This window comes from Nyctereutes procyonoides, unplaced genomic scaffold (genome assembly GCF_905146905.1).
Source record: "Nyctereutes procyonoides isolate TBG_1078 unplaced genomic scaffold, NYPRO_anot_genome, whole genome shotgun sequence".
NCBI lineage: Eukaryota > Metazoa > Chordata > Mammalia > Carnivora > Canidae > Nyctereutes > Nyctereutes procyonoides.
In genome coordinates, this window is record NW_026575113.1 from 874,431 (window position 1) to 895,485 (window position 21,055).

The 21,055-nt window shown below is 38.8% G+C and overlaps 1 protein-coding gene across 4 annotated transcripts in view; it reads left to right on the forward strand.

The window, feature by feature from the left end:
• The window catches only part of ATXN3 (ataxin 3), a 35,637-nt gene that overhangs the window by 8,025 nt on the left and 6,557 nt on the right, over positions 1-21,055 (forward strand). For all 4 annotated transcript variants that reach the window (XM_055333670.1, XM_055333672.1, XM_055333671.1 and 1 more), the window contains 5 exons: positions 4,408-4,495; positions 10,093-10,225; positions 11,204-11,370; positions 13,268-13,364; positions 18,628-18,737. In XM_055333670.1, the coding sequence (XP_055189645.1) occupies positions 4,408-4,495; positions 10,093-10,225; positions 11,204-11,370; positions 13,268-13,364; positions 18,628-18,737 (595 nt within the window). The remainder of the gene's footprint in view (positions 1-4,407; positions 4,496-10,092; positions 10,226-11,203; positions 11,371-13,267; positions 13,365-18,627; positions 18,738-21,055) is intronic.

Here is a 21,055-nt window from a genome sequence, read left to right on the forward strand (position 1 = left end):
ATAATGTGTATGTGGTATGGTTTCAATCTTGATAGAGATTTGCTATTTTAAAAGACACTATCAGTTCCCCTTACAGATTTAAAACAACCATACATACTTGACTCTTGAACAACATGGGTTTGAACTACATGGGTCTGCTTATATGTGAATTTTTTTTTTAAGATTTTATTTATTCATGAGAGAGAGAGAGAGAGAGAGAGGCAGAGACACAGGCAGAGGGAGAAGCAGGGCACCCGATGTGGGACTCGATCCCCGGTCTCCAGGATCACGCCCTGGGCTGAAGGCAGCGCCAAACCACTGGGCCACCAGGGCTGCCCTTATATGTGAATTTTTTAAAAATACAGTACTGTAAATGTATTTCCCTTATGGTTTTCTTAGTAACATTTTTTTTTCTCTAGCTTTATTATAAATATAAGTATGTAAGGGGCACTTAGCTGGTCGGTAGAGCATGTAACTAACTCTTAGTGTCAGAGTTGTGAGTTCAAGCCCCATGTTGGGCATGGAGCCTACTTAAAAAAAAAAACCCAACAAGTGTATTATATATATATACAAAATATGTGTTAATTGTTCACATTCGAAGTAAGGCATCTAGTCACCAGTAGGCTATCAGTGGTTGGGGTTTTTTGAGGAGTCAAAAGTTACATGTGGATTTTTAGCTGTGCAGGGGTCAGCATCCCCAACCCCCATATTGTTCATGGGCCAACTGCATAATTTAACTATATCATAAGAAAAAACTTTCTGTTTAATGCAGTACAGATGTGGTTACTTTACCGAGTTTTATGTGATAAAGATGTTCTTCCAGTTAACTGTGACTTTATAGATTTGTATTCAGTGTATAGTAGTAGTATCGTGACCTGAAACAACATCCAGCATGAATAAATTTTTGAGTCATGTTTGCTTTAGCATATCAAGATTACTCACGTGCCAAAACACCATGTAATCTGTACATCTACATAAAGTCATTTTTTTTTCAAAAAGAACATGGAATGGGCCTTGAACAAGCCTTTTTTCAAATCAAGAATGTACCTAAGATGTTATTTTTATAAATAATTACCAAAGAATTTCTATGTACATGATACCACAATTATTTAAAGTCCTTCTTATTAGAATTTTGAATCTTCAAAAGAGTTCTTGTAAATGATTTAATATAAAAAGAAACAAACTATTGATATGTTTAACAACATAGATGAATCTAAAAATAATTATGCTGAGTGAAAGAAGCCACACACAAAATACTACATACTGGATGGTTCCATTTTCATAAAGATCTAGAAAATGCAAACTAATCTATAGTGACAAGTAGAATGACCAGTGGTTGCCTGGGGATGAGGAAGGCAAGGCGCAGTGAGAGAAGAGGATCGTAAGGGGTGCAAGAAACACTCTTGGTTGTGGTGAGCTTTCATGGGTGTATATGCATATGTTAAACTTCAAATTGGACATTTTAATGTGTGTGATTTCTCACAAGTCAGTTACATCTCCATAAAACTGTTTTTAGAAATACTACAGAGCAAAAAGAAAATGAAATCAAGAATGAGAACATTGGATTAAATCAATAAAAGAGAATTCAAAGCAGAAGCCCTACTATTATCTTTTAGGTCAGCCTCCCAGAAGCAGCTTCATGTGACTTAGTTATTTCTAAAGGTCCCTCCTGAGTTATAAAGAGCAAGGAAGATGGTGTGGCACAGTAGAGGCTGACCTGAGTAGGGATCGACTCTAAGGAAAACCCAGGGAGGACCATGCCATGATTATTTAACCTTTGACTTTTGTTTATATTTTTTAAAAAATATGACCCAAGTATTTTACTTTTTCTATATAAAGTACTCACTGGATTTTTTTAAGATCTGAAGACTTAGGTCCCAGAAGTCCCTTTGTATTGGTTTGCATGTAAACTTACATCGTTATTTTGAGAGGTTTTAAAAATTTTAGTTCTTTAAAATTGAACTTTCAGAGCACCTGGGTGGCTCAACCGATAACAGTGTTCCACTCTTGGTTTTGGCTCAGGTCTGTATCCTGGTTTGTGAGATTGAGCCTCCTGAGCAAAGAGCTGACTTGAGGATTCTCTCTCCCGCTACCCCCTTCCCCCACTCACACACACAAACACACACTCTCTCTCAAATAAATAAATCAAAATTAAAAATAAGGGGAGGAGCAAGGTGGCTCAGTCGGTTAAATGTCTGCCTTCGGCTCAGGTCATGAGCCCAAGTTCTGGGATCCGGTCCAGCCCTGTGTTAGATGCCTTGCTCAGCAAGGAGCCCACTTCTCCCTCTCTTCCTTGCTCGTGCTTTCTGTCTCTCTCTCATAAGTAAGTAAAATCTTTAAAAAGTTTAAAAATTTAAATAAAAATAAGTAAAATTGAATTTTCACATTTTAAATTATCTTTGACAAATACAAGAAATGTCAAATTTTGACTTATCTTTGGCTCTATATTTTTGTTTATGGTTACATTTTTCATTATGTATTGTGTATGAGGTCCTTGTATTATGAAAAATATGATTGGAAAAGGTTTTTTTCTGTGTATTGTTTTTAATTCCAGTATAGTTAGCATACAGTGTTTATATTAGTTTCAGGTGTACAATATAGTAATTCAATAATTCTGTACATCACTCAGTGCTCATCACAAGTATGCTCTTATCCTCTTCACCTGCTTCACCCATCTACCCGTCCCTTCCCCTCTGGTAACCCTCAGTTTGTTCTCTGTAGTTAAGAGTCTGTTGTTTGGTTTGTTTCTTTTTTCTTTGTACCTTTGTTCTGTTTCTTAAATACCACATATGAGTGAAATCATACGTTATTTGTCTTTCTCTGACTTATTTCACTTAGCATTATATTTTCTAGATCCATCCATGTTGCAAATGGCAAGATTTCATTCTTTTTTTAAATAATTATTGAGAGAGAGAGAGAGAGAGAGAGAGAGAGAGAGCATGCACACACACGTGGGGGAGAGGGAGAGAGAATCTCAGACTCTGAGCTGGGTGCAGAGCCCGAGTTGGGGCTTGATCCCATGACCATGAGATCATGACCTGAGCTGAAATCAAGAGTCAGATGTTTAACTGACTGAGCCACTCAGGTGCCCCAAGATGTCATTCCTTTTTGTGGCTAATATTCCTGTGTTTGTGTGTGTGTGTATTTATCTTCTATCTTTATCCATTCATCTGTTGGTGGACACTTGGGCTGCTTCCATAATTTGGCTATTGTAAATAATGCTGCATTAAACATAGAGGGGCATATATCTTTTCAAATTAGTGTTTTAGGATTCTTTGGATAAATACCCAGTAGTGGAATTACTGAATCATAGGGTAGTTCTATTTTTAATTTTTTGAGGGACCTCCATACTGTTTTCCATAGGGGCTGTACCAGTTTACATTCCCAGCAGTGTGCAAGGGTTCCTCTTTTGCCACATCCTTCTTAGCCCTTGTTTCTTTTGTTTTTGATTTTAGCCATTCTGACAAGTGATATCTCACGGTAGTTTGGATATGCATTTCTGTGATGATGAGCATATTTTACCTGTCTGTTTGCCATCTGTATGTTGTCTTTGGAGAAATGGATGACTGGAAAAGCATTCTCTGCCAAAATCAAGGAAGAATAGTCAGTTATAATGCTGATGGGAACTTTTCAAACTTCCTTATCTTGTGGGTTAAATTAGGGGTCTTATGAAGTAGTGACTAAATGATTTTAATTACATGTGATAGTGGCTTAGTGACTTAGTGATGTTTATAAAATCAATTGGCAATTATAGAAGTTCTCTTCCTGGAATGTCCAGTTCTCTCACAATTGAAATCTTTTAAAATTTTATTTATTTATTTTAGAGAGAGAGAGTATGAGCACGCAAGCAGGGGGAGGGGCAGATGGAGAGGATTCTTGAGCAGACTCTGCACTGAGTGTAGAGCCTGACACAAAGCTCGTTCCCATGTTCCTGAGATCATGACCTGAGCTGAAATCAAGAGTCAAATGCTTAACTGACTGAGCCACCGAGGCAACCCTGAAATCTTTTAACCAAAATTATCAGCAGTGGGAAAACTTTGTGTAGCTTCATTTTTCTTCAGTATACTGTGATTAGGATTTTTTGTTGGGCTGATACTTTGAAAAAAGATTTAATTATAACCTATCAAAGATACTTTAAAGTATTATCAGTATCTATGCTCTTTTTCGGGGTGGGAGATTTAAAATTTATGACTTAAAGCAAAATTTTATTTTTGAAAAAGCATTTTAAAACATTTAATACTGATAAATCTGCAACATTTATTTCAGTTCTTAAAAATCACATTATTTAATGCTTTTAAAAAAATCTAAATTTGACAGATTTTTGCTGTTTAGTCTTAATAAATTTAGGTGGGTTATATTCTTAACATGTTAAAACTTCCTCATTACTTACAATGTACATTAACTTAAATATTTATGATTTCTTTTCAGTGGTTCAACTTGAATTCTCTCTTGACGGGTCCAGAATTAATATCAGACACATACCTTGCACTTTTCCTAGCTCAATTACAACAGGAAGGTAAATAAAGACTGAAATTTTTATAATGTTATCTTTCAAGGGAGCTAAATTAACTCTATTGGGTGTAAGTATAATAATAATTGTTTATAGCAGTGAAATCATCTTTATGTTTTACTTGGTGAATGTTAATCTGTGATTTGGAAGACACTGTCCAGGTAGAGTTTTCACTGACTCTTGGCCATCCGCCTGAGGAGTGTGCTTCCTTCACCCCACTAAGTAATGGCTCTTCCAGACCCCATAGATCCCATGACTAAGAGTGGGGGGTGGGGATTCTTCTGGCTTCTTCTTGCCCCTTCCAGGCAACTATTCTTCCCTAAAAACTCCAGCTCCTTTAACATACCTGACACTAGAAAAAAAAATTAAAAACTAAAAGGAAACACCTGACACTAGAATAAACTTTCCCTCTTACTCTTTTGCATTCATCTGTGATCATCCTTTTCCTTGGAAGATTTTGGGGTCTGACTTACTGTTTTCTCTCAACTTAGATTCTCATCATTGTTAGTGATTTCTACATCAAAAATCCATCCAGTTCAGTACCTTGCTTTTTATTTTCAAAGAATATTTTCTTCACTCTTGCCTTGCTATTACCAATAACTATACCATCTTCAAATCCCAGTCACATTTTACTCTTTGACAATTGCCTTCTGTCTTTACACTATATTTTCTCTGTTTTTCCATATCCAACAATTCTTTAAACTCTACCCAGCATTCCTCTTACATCTATACTTCTGTCTAAACCTGCTTATTTCTGTAACCCATCATTATAATCAATCTGATGTATTCCTCGATTTCTTTTTCCTTCCTTTCATCGTACTTCCATGACAAATGCCAGCCCTGGTTAAAGTCAGATCTTGGGTTTGTTCATTTCTGCATCAGAGTAGCAGAACATGGTTACAAAATAACATAAAATAAGATGGCTGATTTTGCTTTAAATATATGATCACAAGTTTCAGAGGATCCTTTAGGGCTGCTTGACATTCCTACTGTGTTTTTGTAGTAAGTTCATTTGCCTCTCTCCAAGGTGCTTATTTCCCAGTGCATCTCTTTAAACCTCTGATCACTCCCCTCTCCCTGACTCCTAGCTTGTGGCTTGTCTTTATATTCTGATAAAACAGAAGCAATGAAAAGAGAACTTGCCCATCTTTCTACCAGCAAATGTGTCAGCTTGCTTCTATGTCAGCCTGTGCATTGAGCCCTAGTAAAGTAGCTAGTAGGTGAATTGTGCCCTGCTCCTGACCCAGACCATCCTGTCTACTCTGGGATGGGATCCCAGCTCCTCTCACTTATTCAATATCTTTGCTTCTGCATTTGTCTACTTTCCTGCATGATCACTTCACTCCCTTTTTCTGTATTGCTTCTATCAGCAGAGATTAAACCCTTTGTTTCTATTGACCAAAAACGAAAAGTCTCTCTTGACTCCAGAGAAGTCCAGCTACCTGCCATTTTTATTTTCTCCTTAGACTCACCTCACCTCTTATTGTCTCCTGTTACTGAACTCATTCCAGTCACAATCATAATGAGCACAATCACTGTCATAATGAGCATTTAACCAAAAAGCCTTCTTCCAAGGTCACCGGTGACCTCCACATTTGTATTTCAATCTCAGTCTTCCTTTTATTGGATCTCATCTACTTAAGGGCATAGTTGATGATCCCCTCATGTGGATGGTACAGAATAAAACTTTTTCATTGAAAATTTCAAATGGAAAGTAGAGAAAATGTGATGAATCCTCATATATCCTTTACCCAGCTTCAACAATTATTTCATGTCCAATCTTGTTACACTTTTTCCTTCCCTGGCTTATTTTGAGCATCTTATTTTTTCTGTGAATTTATTTGAATTAAAGTATTTCAAAGCAAGCACTCTTAAATACATAGCCTCAATGCTACAAGCATACAAAAAATTTAGGCACAATGCTTTAATAACATCAAAGATGCCATCAGTGTTCATATTTCCAATCTCTTTGGTTGTGTATTAGGATTTTTTCACTTTAGTCAGGTTGAAATAATTATTAATTAATGCAATTAATTGCATTGATTGATGTCTTCCAAGTCTACAGATTTCCTCTTTTTTTTTCCCCTTGATTTATTTTTAAATAAATTTTTTATTTAGGATTTTATTTATTTATTCATGAGAGACACACAGAGAGGCAGAGACACAGGCAGAGAGAGAGGCAGGCTCCATGCAGGGAGCGTGATGCGGGACTCAACCCCGAGACCCCAGGACCACACCCTGGGCCAAAGGCAGGCACTAAACCGCTGAGCCATCCAGGGATCCCCCTGTTTTTTTGTTTTTTTTTTTTAAAGAAATGGGTCGTTCTTTCCCATGCTCTGAATTTTGCTGATAACATCTTTATTTTTCTCAGAGCCCTGGATACCCAACAGACTGGCCTTTTAGAATTTGAGACTTGATCAGACTCAGATTAATTTGAGGGCAAGGTGGGGAGATAGTGGAGCACTTCACAGATGGTGTGACACTTGATGTCTGGTTGTCTTTCTGTGATTTGAGCAACTACTGATGTTGAGTTCCTAGATTGATGCAAATTGGTGGTGGTAGATTTTATCATGCATGCCTTCCTGTATTAGCTGGATACTTGTACACAGATAAACTTTGATCAGTGATTTGGTTCTCCTAAAGTATAGTTTTTTTGTTTGTTTTAAAGATTTTATTAATCTATTTTTTTTTTAAATATTTATTTATTTATTTATTCAGAGAGAGCAAAAAAGAGGCAGAGACACAGGCAGAGAGAGAAGCAGGCTCCATGCAGGGAGCCCGACGTGGGACTCGATCCCAGGTCTCCAGGATCACACCCCGGGCTGCAGGTGGCGCTAAACCGCTGCGCCACCGGGGCTGCCCTATTTATTTATTAATGAGACGCACAGAGAGAGGCAGAAACACGGGCAGAGGTAGAAGCATGCTCCCCATTGGGAGCCTGATGCCGGATTTGATCCCAAGATCCTGGGATCATGACCTGAGTCAAAGGCAGATGCTCAACCACTGAACCACCTGGGTGCCCATGAAGTTTAGTTCTTCTGGGAGAAATAGGATAAATGTTTCTCCATTTTATCGCTTTTAAAGATGAGTTGGGTTCATCAGGGTCCTTCCTCCAAAGGTAACCAGTTAGTTTGGGGTTTTTGTATGTTATGGTGAACTAATCCATAAAACATAGTTTGTGTGTTTTGGTCTACTGTCATTATTATTACTATTGATACTAAACTTGTCCCATGTAGACCAAGGAGAGCCTTTTTTTTTTTTTTTTTTTTTTTATGACAGTCACAGAGAGAGAGCGAGAGAGGCAGAGACACAGGCAGAGGGAGAAGCAGGCTCCATGCACCGGGAGCCTGATGTGGGATTCGATCCCAGGTCTCCAGGATCGCGCCCCGGGCCAAAGACAGGCGCCAAACCACTGCGCCACCCAGGGATCCCCAAGGAGAGCCTTTTGAAGTTGACTCCTAAGTTTCCAAAATGACTGCTGTAGCTTTTTGAAGACTTTCTCAAAAGGCAAGGTGTTTCAGGCTTACCTTGTATGTTTCCTGCCCGTTTAATAATAGTGTTTAAAAATAAGTCTGGGTACTCTTGTGCTTACTGCTACTGGGTTTGTTGTCATGTTCTTTCCAATTTACGTTTAGGATTATAGTATATTTACAGTTTTGATTTCATGTACTAGTATGTTTTTTTCTTTCATGCCTAAACCTTGGTTCCTGAGTATACCCTTCCTTCTTGAAATACTGTCCACACTTGGGTTCCAGGCCACTATGCTCTGGTTTTCCTCATATCTTGTTGGCTGCTTCTTTCACATTCCTTTTGTGGGTCTTATTCTCTTGGTAGTCTGTTGTGATGAAGTGACCCAGAGGTCAGTCCTTGGACAATTTCTTGATTATGTGCTGTCCTATTATTTTAAATATCATCTCCAAAAAAAATCAGTATGCCTGTAATTCCCATATTTTATCTTCCGTCTACACATCTATCCTGAACACCAAACTCCTCACATTGACCTCTCCACTTGGGAAGTCCAGAAAGCATTTTAAACTGAACATGTCTGCAAAGGCTGGTTTTTCTTCTCCCAGTATATTCTGTCCGTCAGGTTTTCTGTCTTAGTAAGTAAGGGTCTCTCTTGCATTCCAGTTCCTATATGTTACATTGATAAAGAAGCTCAGAGTACTTTTTAAACAATGGAATGCATGTTACAGCACTCCTCTCTCTTCATCCTTCAGTCTCTTAACAGCATACTTAGAGTGAAAGCTAACCCCTTGAAGTATTTACTATGCCACCTGAACAAGACAAGTTTCTTTCTTTTTTTTTTAAAGATCTATTTATTTATTTATTTATTTATTCATTCATTCATTCATTCATTCATTCATGATAGACATAGAGAGAGAAGAGAGGCTGAGACACAGGCAGAGGGAGAAACAGGCTCCATGCAGGGAACCCGATGCGGGATTCGATCCTGGGACTCCAGGATCGCGCCCTGGGCCAAAGGCAGGCGCTAAACTGCTGAGCCACCCAGGGGTCCCCTGAACAAGACAGTTTCTGATACTCCTGATGCTCTTCATGGAATGCCATGGTGCAGACATGTTTACTTTAAGATCTGGAAACAGTTTTACTGCCATAAAACATGCTAGACCATCTAAACTCTGAACACATTTGTCCTTATTTTAAAAAAGTACATTAGTCATATTATGTCCATGTTCAAAAAATAAAGGTTAATGTACTGTTTTGAATTTTTCAATTAACAGTTGTTTTGATCTTTGTTCATTTGTTTTGTTATCTTTTAATGCTCACAAAGGATATCCAGTAATAAGTACCAGAGTTTAAGAAAAACTTATGGTAGATAAGCTTAAATTGATTAGAATGACTTAGGTATAGTCCACCCGTGTTCAGTTTTTGTGTGGAGTATTTAGCTGTGAAAACTCTAGCTTTCTAGAATCATATTTATAAAAAATTACACTGAATCAGTGTAATTCTTTGAAAATATGAACCACATCATCAACACCTTGACTAGATTCTCAGCGTTGGATTTCCAGCTCCTGTTTTCCGTGAGAGGAGTGTGGATGTGTCAGGGTTGTGGGGGCAGCTATTTCTACAGATGATTGGTTTAACCCATATTTCACATTATTACACACATTATATAATTATGTCCTCATGACAGTCCTCTGAGGGAGGTACCGTATCATCAGCATCAGACAATACTCAGTCTTGGAATTGGAAGAGGTAGGATCAAAGCCCTGGCCATCTGATTCCAAATTCCTTGCTCTTCTCCACTCTGTTACTCACCTCTCTATTACATTTAGTGATTAGTCTACTTGGTCATGCACTGTTTTGGTAGGGCCCTTTGCAGACATTATTTCATTCACAGTCACACTGTGACTGGCTCTTCCCATCTTACAGATGGAAAAAGTGGGGCTTAGAGACTTTCAATAGTTTATCTTGGATCACCCTGCCAGTAAGTGAAAGAACCATTACCTGAACCCAGCTCTTTCTCACTCTTCAGCTTGTATTCTTTCCACTATACTGTGTTGCCTTTCTATCTGTTATCATTTTAAATCTATTTTTAATCTCTTACTAGCTGTTTTAGTTTATTTTTGCCTCTTTTTTAGGTTATTCTATATTTGTTGTTAAGGGTGATCTGCCAGATTGTGAAGCTGACCAACTTCTACAGATGATCAGGGTCCAACAGATGCAGAGACCAAAACTTATTGGAGAAGAATTAGCACAACTAAAAGAACAGAGGTAAAATAAAGCCTGCAGCATGGAGTATATGATAGTATTTCTTTACAAGAATTATATTTTATATTTCTATTCTTTTTTTTTTTTTTTAAGATTTTGTTAAGTAATCTCTACATCCAACATGGGGCTTGAACTCAGAACTATGAGAACAAGAGTTTCATGCTCTACTGACTGAGCCAGCTAAGTGCCCCAGGAATTATATTTTCATGCTTATATTGGATAGATATACACAAAGTACATTGGTCCTTTTATGGTTGGTGATTTTTTTTTCTTCTTTAGACCTCCTATATTTTTAGTGAAGTTTTCTGGTTTAAACTTGACTCTTTGAATTACTTAATTAGCTTATATGCACATCACAGCACAATTTTTATGCTATTAGATTATCAGAAAATGTTTAATTTTTAACATATAAAATCTTGGTGGGGGGCTGGCTGGCTCAGTTGGTGAAGCATGTGACTCTTTTTTTTTAATAATAAATTTATTTTTTATTGGTGTTCAATTTGCCAGCATACAGAATAACACCCAGTGCTCATCCCGTCAAGTGCCCCCCTCAGTGCCCGTCACCCATTCACCCCCACCCCCCGCCCTCCTCCCCTTCCACCACCCCTAGTTCGTTTCCCAGAGTTAGGAGTCTTCATGTTCTGTCTCCCTTTCTGATATTTCATACCCATTTCTTCTCCCTTCCCTTCTATTCCCTTTCACTATTATTTATATTCCCCAAATGAATGAGAACATATAATGTTTGTCCTTCTCCGATTGACTTATTTCACTCAGCATAATACCCTCCAGCATGTGACTCTTGAACTTGTGGTTGTAAGTTCGAGCACCATGTTGGGTGTAGAGATTACTTAAAAATAAAATCTTAAAAATTATCTTAAAAATCTTTTCACTTATAAATGTCTGTGTTTTATCTAAAATAGAAGACTGGAAAAAATAAAATAGAAAAATGGTCTGCAGTTACTCTCTGGTTTTGTTCTTTAGAGTCCAGAAAACAGATCTGGAACGAGTCTTAGAAGCAAACGATGGATCAGGCATGTTAGATGAAGATGAAGAAGATTTGCAGAGGGCTCTGGCACTAAGTCGCCAAGAAATTGACATGGAAGATGAAGAAGCAGATCTCCGCAGGGCTATTCAGCTCAGTATGCAAGGTATCTGCATGTGGATGTGTTGTTGAAGAATTGATTCAGATTATTCTTAGTTACCCTGGAAGTTAATATATTGTTAATAAAGATTCTTTGAAAATTACTGCAGAAGCAATAACTATGTACATATGATCAGGTAGGTATTTTAGCTTTCTTACAAATAACTTTTTACAACCTAAGTTATATTAGGACTAGTTAAATTTTTTAAAGATTTTTTTATTTAAGAGAGGGAGCCACAGAGAGAGCACAAGTTGGGGGGAAGAGCAGAAGAAGAGGGAGAAGCAGACTCTGAGCAGGGAGTGAGACATTGGGCTCCATCCTGGGACTCCAGGATCATGTCCTAAGCCAAAGGCAGACAGACGTTTAACCAACTGAGCCACCCAGTTGCCCCTGACTACTTATATTTTTATTCTGGTTTTTCTGTTTGGTTATAATAGTATACTAACAACAATAAATGGAGCTTAATCTTTAGAGAAGAATCTTTTAAAGAAGGGGAGGCTCTTTCCCAGACCAGCTATTTTGTAAATGTATGCTGTTGGATACAAAGGAAGGCCTGGGTAGAAAATATTTTAAAAGTCTACCACTTGGTGTACAACATAACAACTTAAGTCCACTTCGATGGGCCCACCTTGATAGTGACAGAAGCCCACCAGCAGAAGAGAATAAAGATGTATCCCCTAGATGGGCAGCCCTGGTGGCTCAGCAGTTTAGTGCCGCCTTCAGCCCAGGGCCTGATCCTGGAGACCCGGGATCAAGTCCCAATGTCAGGCTCACTGCATGGAGCCTGCTTCTCCCTCTGCCTGTGTCTCTGCCCCCCCCCCCCCCCCTCTCTCTCTCTCTCGGGAATAAATAAATAAAATATGAAAAGAAAAAAAAAAGATGTATCACCTAGGGAATCCAGGCAGAGGGACTTGTCCAGAACGTAGCCTCAGAGAGGCCTCTGAAAGGTATGGGTGATTTTCTTTGGCAGTTTTGTTTTCATCTAATTAACGTGAATTTCCCTTTTACTTAATGAGATTACTCAGTGGAATTTCTCAAATATCTAAGTAAAATTGAGGTTCCATTAATATAAAGGTTATCGTTTTTATCCTGAATTCTCTTGCTTCCTGGCATACCTTGGAGTGCTTCATATATGCAATCCCATTTTTAATTCATAGAGCTCTGCTGGACTAGCCCAACAATGAACAGAACAGCTATTTAAATTTTAAATATTTTCATGTCCTTCGTTTATCTTCCTGCTTTATTACATGATCGATGCAGGATCTCTGATTGGTGCAGTTATTTAGTGAGAACACACTTAAGTTGGTGTGGCATGCAAGTATTTTAGGATAGAGGAATACACAGAATGGGTTTACTGTTACCCACTTTATTTTTTTTTTAATTTTTATTTATTTATGATAGTCACAGAGAGAGAGAGAGAGAGGCAGAGACACAGGCAGAGGGAGAAGCAGGCTCCATGCACCGGGAGCCCGACGTGGGATTCGATCCCGGGTCTCCAGGATCACGCCCTGGGCCAAAGGCAGGCGCCAAACTGCTGCGCCACCCAGCGATCCCTGTTACCCACTTTAAATTGCTTTTAGTTGAAAGTACCAATTCATTGCTAGCAGGTTAAAGAGGGCATGCAAGCGTGGTGTTAATGGCTCTTCCTACCTGGTTCGTTGTTGGACTTATATCCTCACACCTGCTATATCACAGATGGATGTGGACACAGGTTATATTTGAACTGCCTTATTCAGATTTGTCCTTGAGAGTTTCAGAGCCTGCCTTATATTTATAGAATAGTAGCACAATATTTTTAAGAAGAAAACTTTTCAAAAACTTGCCCAAATAAATATAAACATAGTGTTGCTCAAATTGGTAAGTAAAATGATTGTTTTTTTGTTCTGTTTTCTTTTGTTTTCAGGGAGTTCCAGAAGTATATCTCAAGATACTCCACAGACATCAGGTATACATCTTACTTCAGAAGAGCTACGGAAGAGAAGAGAAGCCTACTTTGAAAAGTAAAGTAGTTAGTACAATATTAAAATTGCGTATTTAATGTGTACTTTGTTTTGTCTACAGTTTATACACACAGAGCTTTGGCTTAAACTATTTTATTTAGGATTCTCTCCTTTTAAAAGATTGTTACCAACTGAACCATGAACATCTGTGTGTATTTTTTTTTTTAATTTACAGCAAATAAACTGATATCATATGTAGTTTTAGGGAAAACTTTTGCCTCGATATCAGTTAAGTTTATCTCACATAAAATGAAGGAAACCCAGTAAACTTTCAGTCATTAAAAGAAAATGGGATTGGACCAAAACAAGAACAATGCCATAAGATCCTCTGGATGTGCTTCTTGGTTACCTGACCAATTCTGCAGAGTTCTTTTATCAATTAACAGGAAAAGCAGCATTGTGGTCAGGGAGCACACTCTCAGATAGAGGTGGTAGGTAATTGTTCTTATTGCCACTCTAGGGTTTATATGCAGGCCTGTTGGCATAGGGATATGGGAGCAAACCATAAACTTGAATCATCAGCTCCTACAGCCCAACTCTGTAAGTGTTCTCAAATTAGAAAACAAAAATGTCATCTTTTCCAGTGACTACCATTCACAAATTGTCTGCCCTTTTTATTTTTTTAAGGATAAAACTTATCTTAAAGGCTACACAGTAGTCTTTAGATATTCATATTCTCTGATCCCAGGTCAGAAACCAAAAGGCTGGTGGCTGAATCTGGCCTGTTCACTACGTTTCATCAGTTCTGAGATGTACATATTTTCACATTTCAACATCTCTGCAATTGAGTAGCATCTTACAATAATAATTGGCAGTATTAGTGGGATCTAAAATATTGGAGCATTTTACATTTAATGATGTAATGAAGATAATATTTACCTTGTTTTCTGTTTTTTTTTTTTTAAGTCACAACTCAGAAGTATATGAAGGAAAGTTCTGATCAGCTGACATCCTCTTAATGTGAGATATTTCTAGTCTTTATTCAGTGATCGATGGATTTAATTATATATAGAATTTCAAAATAGTGTTTATTAGTGCTTTCAAATTTTTAACTCCCTTTCAAATTTTTAATTTTTCTAGTTTTTTAATTATGATAAACTTCAAATATCCATAAAAGTAAAGAAACCAGGATAAGGAACCCCTGTTTACCCATTGCCCAGATTTAGCAAATATCGGCACATGGCCAGTCGTGGTTTTCTATGCCCTCATCTCTCCTACTTTCTCCTCTCTCCCCCCCAAGCTGCGATTATTTTATGACAAATCTAAAGCATTATATCCTTTAATCCATTCTTTTGTAATATAGCCAGATGTTACTGTCACACTGTAATGTTAATAATTATCACATGATAATTATGTGATAATTTTTATATCTCAAATATATCAAATATTGTATATCTCATTCTCTCAAATAAAATATATATATTTTAAAGATTCCACGTATTTACTTGAGAGAAAGAGGGAGAGATCATGCACGCACGCATGTGCACACAAGCAGGGGCAGGGGCAGAGGGAGAAGCAGACTCCCTGCTGAGCAGGGAGCTCCATGTGGACTCCATCCCAGGACCCTGGGATCATGACCTGAGCTGAAGGCAGACAGTTAACTGACTGAGCCACCCAAGTGCCCCAAATAAAATCTTTAAAAATAAATAAATAAATTTTTTTAGATTTTTTTTTTAAATGTGAAACTCTATTACATTTAATCTTTATAGTAGAAAGAATTTAAAATGAGCATTAGTGTAGCTCCTTCCAGGTTGGAGGATAGTTGACTGGAGAGGAAGGTGTGCAGTGATGGTTTCCAGCTTCAGTTTCATCCTCTGCCTCTTGGTTTGACCTTGAAACTACTTGTGGGAACTTGAGGAAAACTAGAGAATATTTGATAATCACATGTTACTGAGAAGAGTTAAGAGCTAACTTCTTGGTGTTTCTTTTAGGCATTATCTAGCATTCAGAATCTTGTAGGGCTCATTAGTAAAGGAGCTGAGAAACAATAGTAGTTTCAAATATTAGTTCTTTCACCAGAATTCCTGATTACTAAGCCTACAAGGTCCTTCTCTCTCTAGCTTCCATCTTTGGGAAATTAGTTCTAAGGTTATCTAGCCACTCTTTGTTCCTTCTGACCCTCTCCAAACTGACCCTGGTGCTATTGTTATTTAAACAAATTTTGAATTCAAAATAAGGCTTTTTTCCATTCAAATAATTTATTATTCATTCAAATAGTTTTTTTTTTCCTGTAGAGTATTTGAAGCTTCATACCTAACGTAGAAACCACAGTATTCATGCATCAAGCATAAAAATACTGTTTAAAAACGTACCTATTACAAAGTCCTAGTTAATGGGGGCGCCTGGGTGGCTCAGTCAGTTAAGCATCCAATTCTTGATTTCGGCCCCGGTCATGATCTCAGGGTTGTGAGATAGCCCCACATCAGATCAGGCTCCCTGCTCAGCAGGAAGTCTGTTTCTCTCAACAACCCCTCCCAACCCCCTCACCCTTTTCCCAACTTGTGCATGTGCATGCTCTCTCTAAAATCTTAAAACAACAACAACAAAATCCCAAGAAAGTCATAATTAATGAGTGTTAAGTTCACAGCTGAGATGAGTTTTTTCAAGAAGTAATCTTGAAATCTATTTTATCTATTATAAAACCCCAAATGAGAACTCTTATTATGTTAGCAATGTTACCATAAAATTTAGCTTAAAAACTCACAGACTGAGCATCAAATTAGGCAATGTGTGTAAAACTACAATGTGTAGTGTAAAACTACACAAACTAAATTTACAATGTGTGTAAATTGTAAGGTATTCCACAAATGTCTTAGCGTATTTAATATCTTTTCCAGGTGTAGCTTTGAAATGATGGAGATTCTTTCTTTCTGTTACTAAAAAAGTGTTTTCCAACAAAGAGAGAATTACTGGGCATTGTCTTCATGGTCACGGATTGCTATGATTTTTTTTTATCATCTAACTCTTGAGCCACCACTTCAATGGCATGGCATAACAGGATTCAGTTTAAGAAACAAGCTACTAGGGGTGCCTGGGTGGCTCAGTCAGTTAAGTGTCTGCCTTTGGCTCAGGTCTTGGTCCCGAGGTCCTGTGATGGAGTCCGGCACCGGGCTCCCTGCTTAGCTGGGAGCCTGCTTCTGCCTCTGCCCCTCCCTGCTATATGCTCTCTCTCTCTCTCTCTCAAATAAATAAATGAAATCTTAAAAAAAAAAAAAAGCTACCAGAGGTATTTTAAACAGGAAAATAATTAGTACAGAAACTTGGCTTACACAATTCTAAGAAGAGCTGGAGGTGCAGGCTATAGGCCGGGTCTCAAATTCCATAGACCAACTTGTTGGAAGAGCTGTGCCACTTCCCCCATTGGCATCATGGGGAATCGGGACATGGAGTTTAAGAAGATGCTGCTATAGCTCTGATCCTAGATCAGGAAACTGCCATTACAGTTGCCTGGATGTGGGAACGGGAGGCCCAGTCCCCGCTGCAGCTGCTGTGAAGCAGAATCCTGGGCTTGGCAGCTTCCCAACCTGACTTGTGTGCAGAGAGCAACCAGGGTAGCAGGAGGACGGCCGTGCCTGCTTTCTGCGGAGTGCTTAATTGATAACCATAATCCTAGCTATACAGTGACCTAAGATGTTGTTTTAGCTCTCTAGCCTCTCTGATTCTGAGGGCACAGTCAAAGCTGCAGTGGGAATGGGTGCTGATTTGCTGTTTGAATATGTTGCATCTTATGGTGTCATCCAAGATGAAAGGTGTCAGAATTGTTTCAAGGTTGGCAGTTCATCTACTTCTCACTTTTAATAAATTTAAAGTAGAATAAAGGTTATCCCTCTCAGTCACTGTCTCATCTACTACTCTTACATTCTGACCTATTACCTTGATCGGAGGGGGAAAGGGCATGCATGGAGAGAGATCTGATGGGCCAGGATCCCTCTTGCTTCACAGCCTGTCCTTCCTATGCACACCTCAGAATCGGTGTATGCTGGCGGGAGCATCCTGCCCTCTTGTGCATCATTAGCCACACACACCCGAGAATAAACTGAGACAAACATCAGTGTACTTGGGTTTTCTTTGTTACTCACATTTAAAACAGAAGAGTCTCTAGGGGAAAAAAAAAAGTATGCTATTCTATTAATAGCATTACTGGTAAATTTAAAATACTAATTCCTTTAAAAGTCCTATGCATTTTTTTTTAAAGCTATGGCTTCTCAGAGTGTCAGCTGTTTGTAAATTTTGTTTAATTTTCAACATATATGTGGTATGATGTGAAATAATTTTAAATTTATGTAAAAGCAGAAATAGTTTACAGAACTCCCTATATACCCTTTGCCCAAATTCCTCAATTGTTGACATTTCTGAGGGATATGAGAATAACTTGCAGACATGATCTCCCATTACATCTCAATATTTCAGTGTGTATTTAAGTACAAGGACACTGTCCTACATATTTACATCATAATCATCATGTTTAAAAGTTTAAAATGTGAATTTTTCTGACATTGTTTTTCCATCCTAAAGAAATACAGGGAAGATTTATTTTAATTCAAAAAACGGTACTGAACCTTGACCATACATCTTAAAAAGTTACATTCTTTCATTCATGAAGTATTTGGCGAATGCCTACTATGGACAGGCACTGTCTTAGGCATTTCAGAAACAAGGTTTGTGCTCTTGTTAGCTGACACTCAAAAGAGGGAGACCCAGAATATCTGATGGTATAAGTTGATGCTGGAAATTGAAAAGGAGCAGCAATGAGATAGTGAGCATATGCCTGGAAGCTGCTGCAGGTGGTTGGTCAAGAAAGGTCTCTCCTAGGACTTGCTGAAGCTCAGAGCTGAACGACAAGGAGAAGCTGGCCATGGGAAAGATCATGTAACCTCGCATGGTAATTGGGATGCTTTATATTTTCAAAGGTGCTTATTTTTAGTGACTTCCGACAGTATTAAGGATCTGTAAATGCAACACATTTGTATAAGAGTAGCTACCCGTGAATGCTTTTGTTTATGTGTTATTTTGTGGTGAAAATCTTTACCTATTAATTTGTTTAATAATTTAGATTTTATATCTAGGTTTCCTAGGATCAGCACTGTGATACTTGTAAGTAATATAAATCAGACTGATTGCTCTGGCATTGTTTTGTGGACTTATGACAATGACTCTTATTTTGTGGGACCTTTTATTTTCCATGTGAATACTTCTTCTTGTGGCATATGTATTCTTAGGGTTTGTTGTTTTTTTAATGTACATTCACTTTTGAATGTTTCAGGCGGCAGCAGCAACAACAGCAGCAGCAGCAGCAACAGGATCCACTAGGACAGCTCTCACATCTGTGTGAGAGGCCCACCACAAGTTCAGAAGCACTGGGCAGTGATCCAGGTATGCCTCTCTGACCATGCTCTGACACAGGCTCTGTGTGATTAGGGCTTCACAGGGTTTTTTCTCCCCTATTTAATTACGCTGAAACTGTTGTATGAATTTTTTTTTAAGATTTTATTTATTCATGAGAGACAGAGGGAGAGAGAAAGACAGAGACAGAGAGAGAGGCAGAGACACAGGCAGAGGGAGAAGCAGGCCCCATGCAGGGAGCCCGATGTGGACTCGATCCTGGGTCTCCAGGATCATGCCCCGGGCTGAAGGCGGTGCTAAACCCCTGAGCCACCCGGGCTGCCCTGCTGTATGAATTTGTAATCTACTCAATTTCCTTAGACTAAGAAGCAGGCAGACTAGAGCACTCAGTGCATGTGTTGCTTTAAAATTATAGACAACACTTGCAACTTCAAAGTAATCAATAAATTCTTCAAAACTTTCTCAGAGATAATGCATATTAATAGGTGGAAGATGAATACATTTTACCACCTGGAAAACTAGAGCACCCATGTGTAGCCTAAATAATAGGAAATCTAAAATTATTTATCAGGCCTTGGTTTAATAGGTCTTAAACTTTGGCCAATTATTGGCAATACAAGTTGAGTAACAAAACAACTGTATATGACAAAGGCCTTATAAGCAGACCATGTAAAGAACTCTCAAAACTGAAATAAGAAAACTCTAATGGGGTGAAGGATTTGAACAGATACTTCATCAAACATGTGGTGGATGAAAATGTGATCAATATTAATAATCAGGGAAATGCAAATTAAAACCACAATGAGATACCATTACACACCTTATTATAAGAATGGCTTAATAAAAAAAAACTGACAGTACCAAATGCTGGCTAAGATCAAAGCAACTAGACACCCATACGTTGTTAATAGGAATATAAAATGGTACAGCAACTTGGAAAACAGTTTAGTATTTTCTTATAAACCTAAATGTACACTTCACCATGTGATTTAGTGACCCCACTCCTAGGTGTGTAACAAAGAAAAAAAAAAACGTGAGTTCACAGAAAAATATGTATGTAAATGCTTATAGCAGCTTCATTTATAATTGTCAAAAACTAGAAACTACCCAACTGTTGTCCTTCGGTGGATGGATGCACAAACTGTGGTGCTTAAAAGCAATGGACTACTATTTAACAATAAGAATAAACCGGTGCTGTTTCCTATTGTTCCTGCTGTTTTTAGCTAATAACTCTGGACATTTATATCAAACAAACATAAGAAAAATCTGAAAGGTGGGGCACCTGGGTGGTTCAGTCACATAAGTATCTGCCTTCAGCTCAGGTCATGATCCCGGGGTCCTGGGATAGAGCCTGGCATGGGCGGGGAGGCGGGGGGTGTCCCTGCTCAGCAGGGAGTCTGCTTCTCCTCTGTCTGCTGCTCCCCCTGCTTGTGCTCTCTCACTCTTTCTGTCAAATAAATAAAATCTTTTAAAAAAAATCTGAAAGGTAGAAGACAGACTTTGTAGGAAGCTCAGGACCAGAGGACTGACATAATGTGTAGCCTGGATTTTCTTTTTTGCCTCACATATCTTAGACTTGGTGCTGAAGAAGCCACAGCAGAGACAAAGTAAAGCCTGCTCTATGTCGTCAAAAGGAACTACCTAGCAACTAAAAACTTCTAGATAATAAATATCCTGTTCTATCCAAGCAGAATGATTAGGTAAATAAACTGGCCTTTATGTCACCCCCTCCATTGGCACAGGCCAAGTCGGAGTGTAGCCTGGTATCCCACCTGGCAGGAATGAGGTGTACCTCCTGCTTCCCCAGCCAGCAAGATGTCAAAGAAAGCCAAGTGGGGAGCTGAGATTTTCATTCCCTCCAGGAGGGAGGGCCCTTTCCCATAGTGTCTGTAGTCATAAGGAGCCTAGACTTCCACCCAGCACTGTATTATGAAGGCATCCCTCTAGCTTCCTACCTGAGTGGTTTGAAAAGAGGCCCACTGGAGAATCAGGAATTACTGATTTGAGGCTGTAACAAGGCCACAGCCAGAGTGTCAGTAAGAGGCAGTAAGGAGGCATTCCTACCCCTTGCAGGCAGGGAGATGTCAGTGGAGGACAGTGGAGACCCTGAACTCCCACGTGTGCCCAGCAGTAATGATCATACACTCTCCCCTTCTCCTGGCCACAGCAGGGCAGCACCCCTTTCCCCTACTGGTGCTGTTTTAAAAGAGGCTTACTGGGTGATCCCTGGGTGGCGCAGCGGTTTGGCGCCTGCCTTTGGCCCAGGGCGCGATCCTGGAGACCCGGGATCGAATCCCACGTCGGGCTCCCGGTGCATGGAGCCTGCTTCTCCGTCTGCCTGTGTTTCT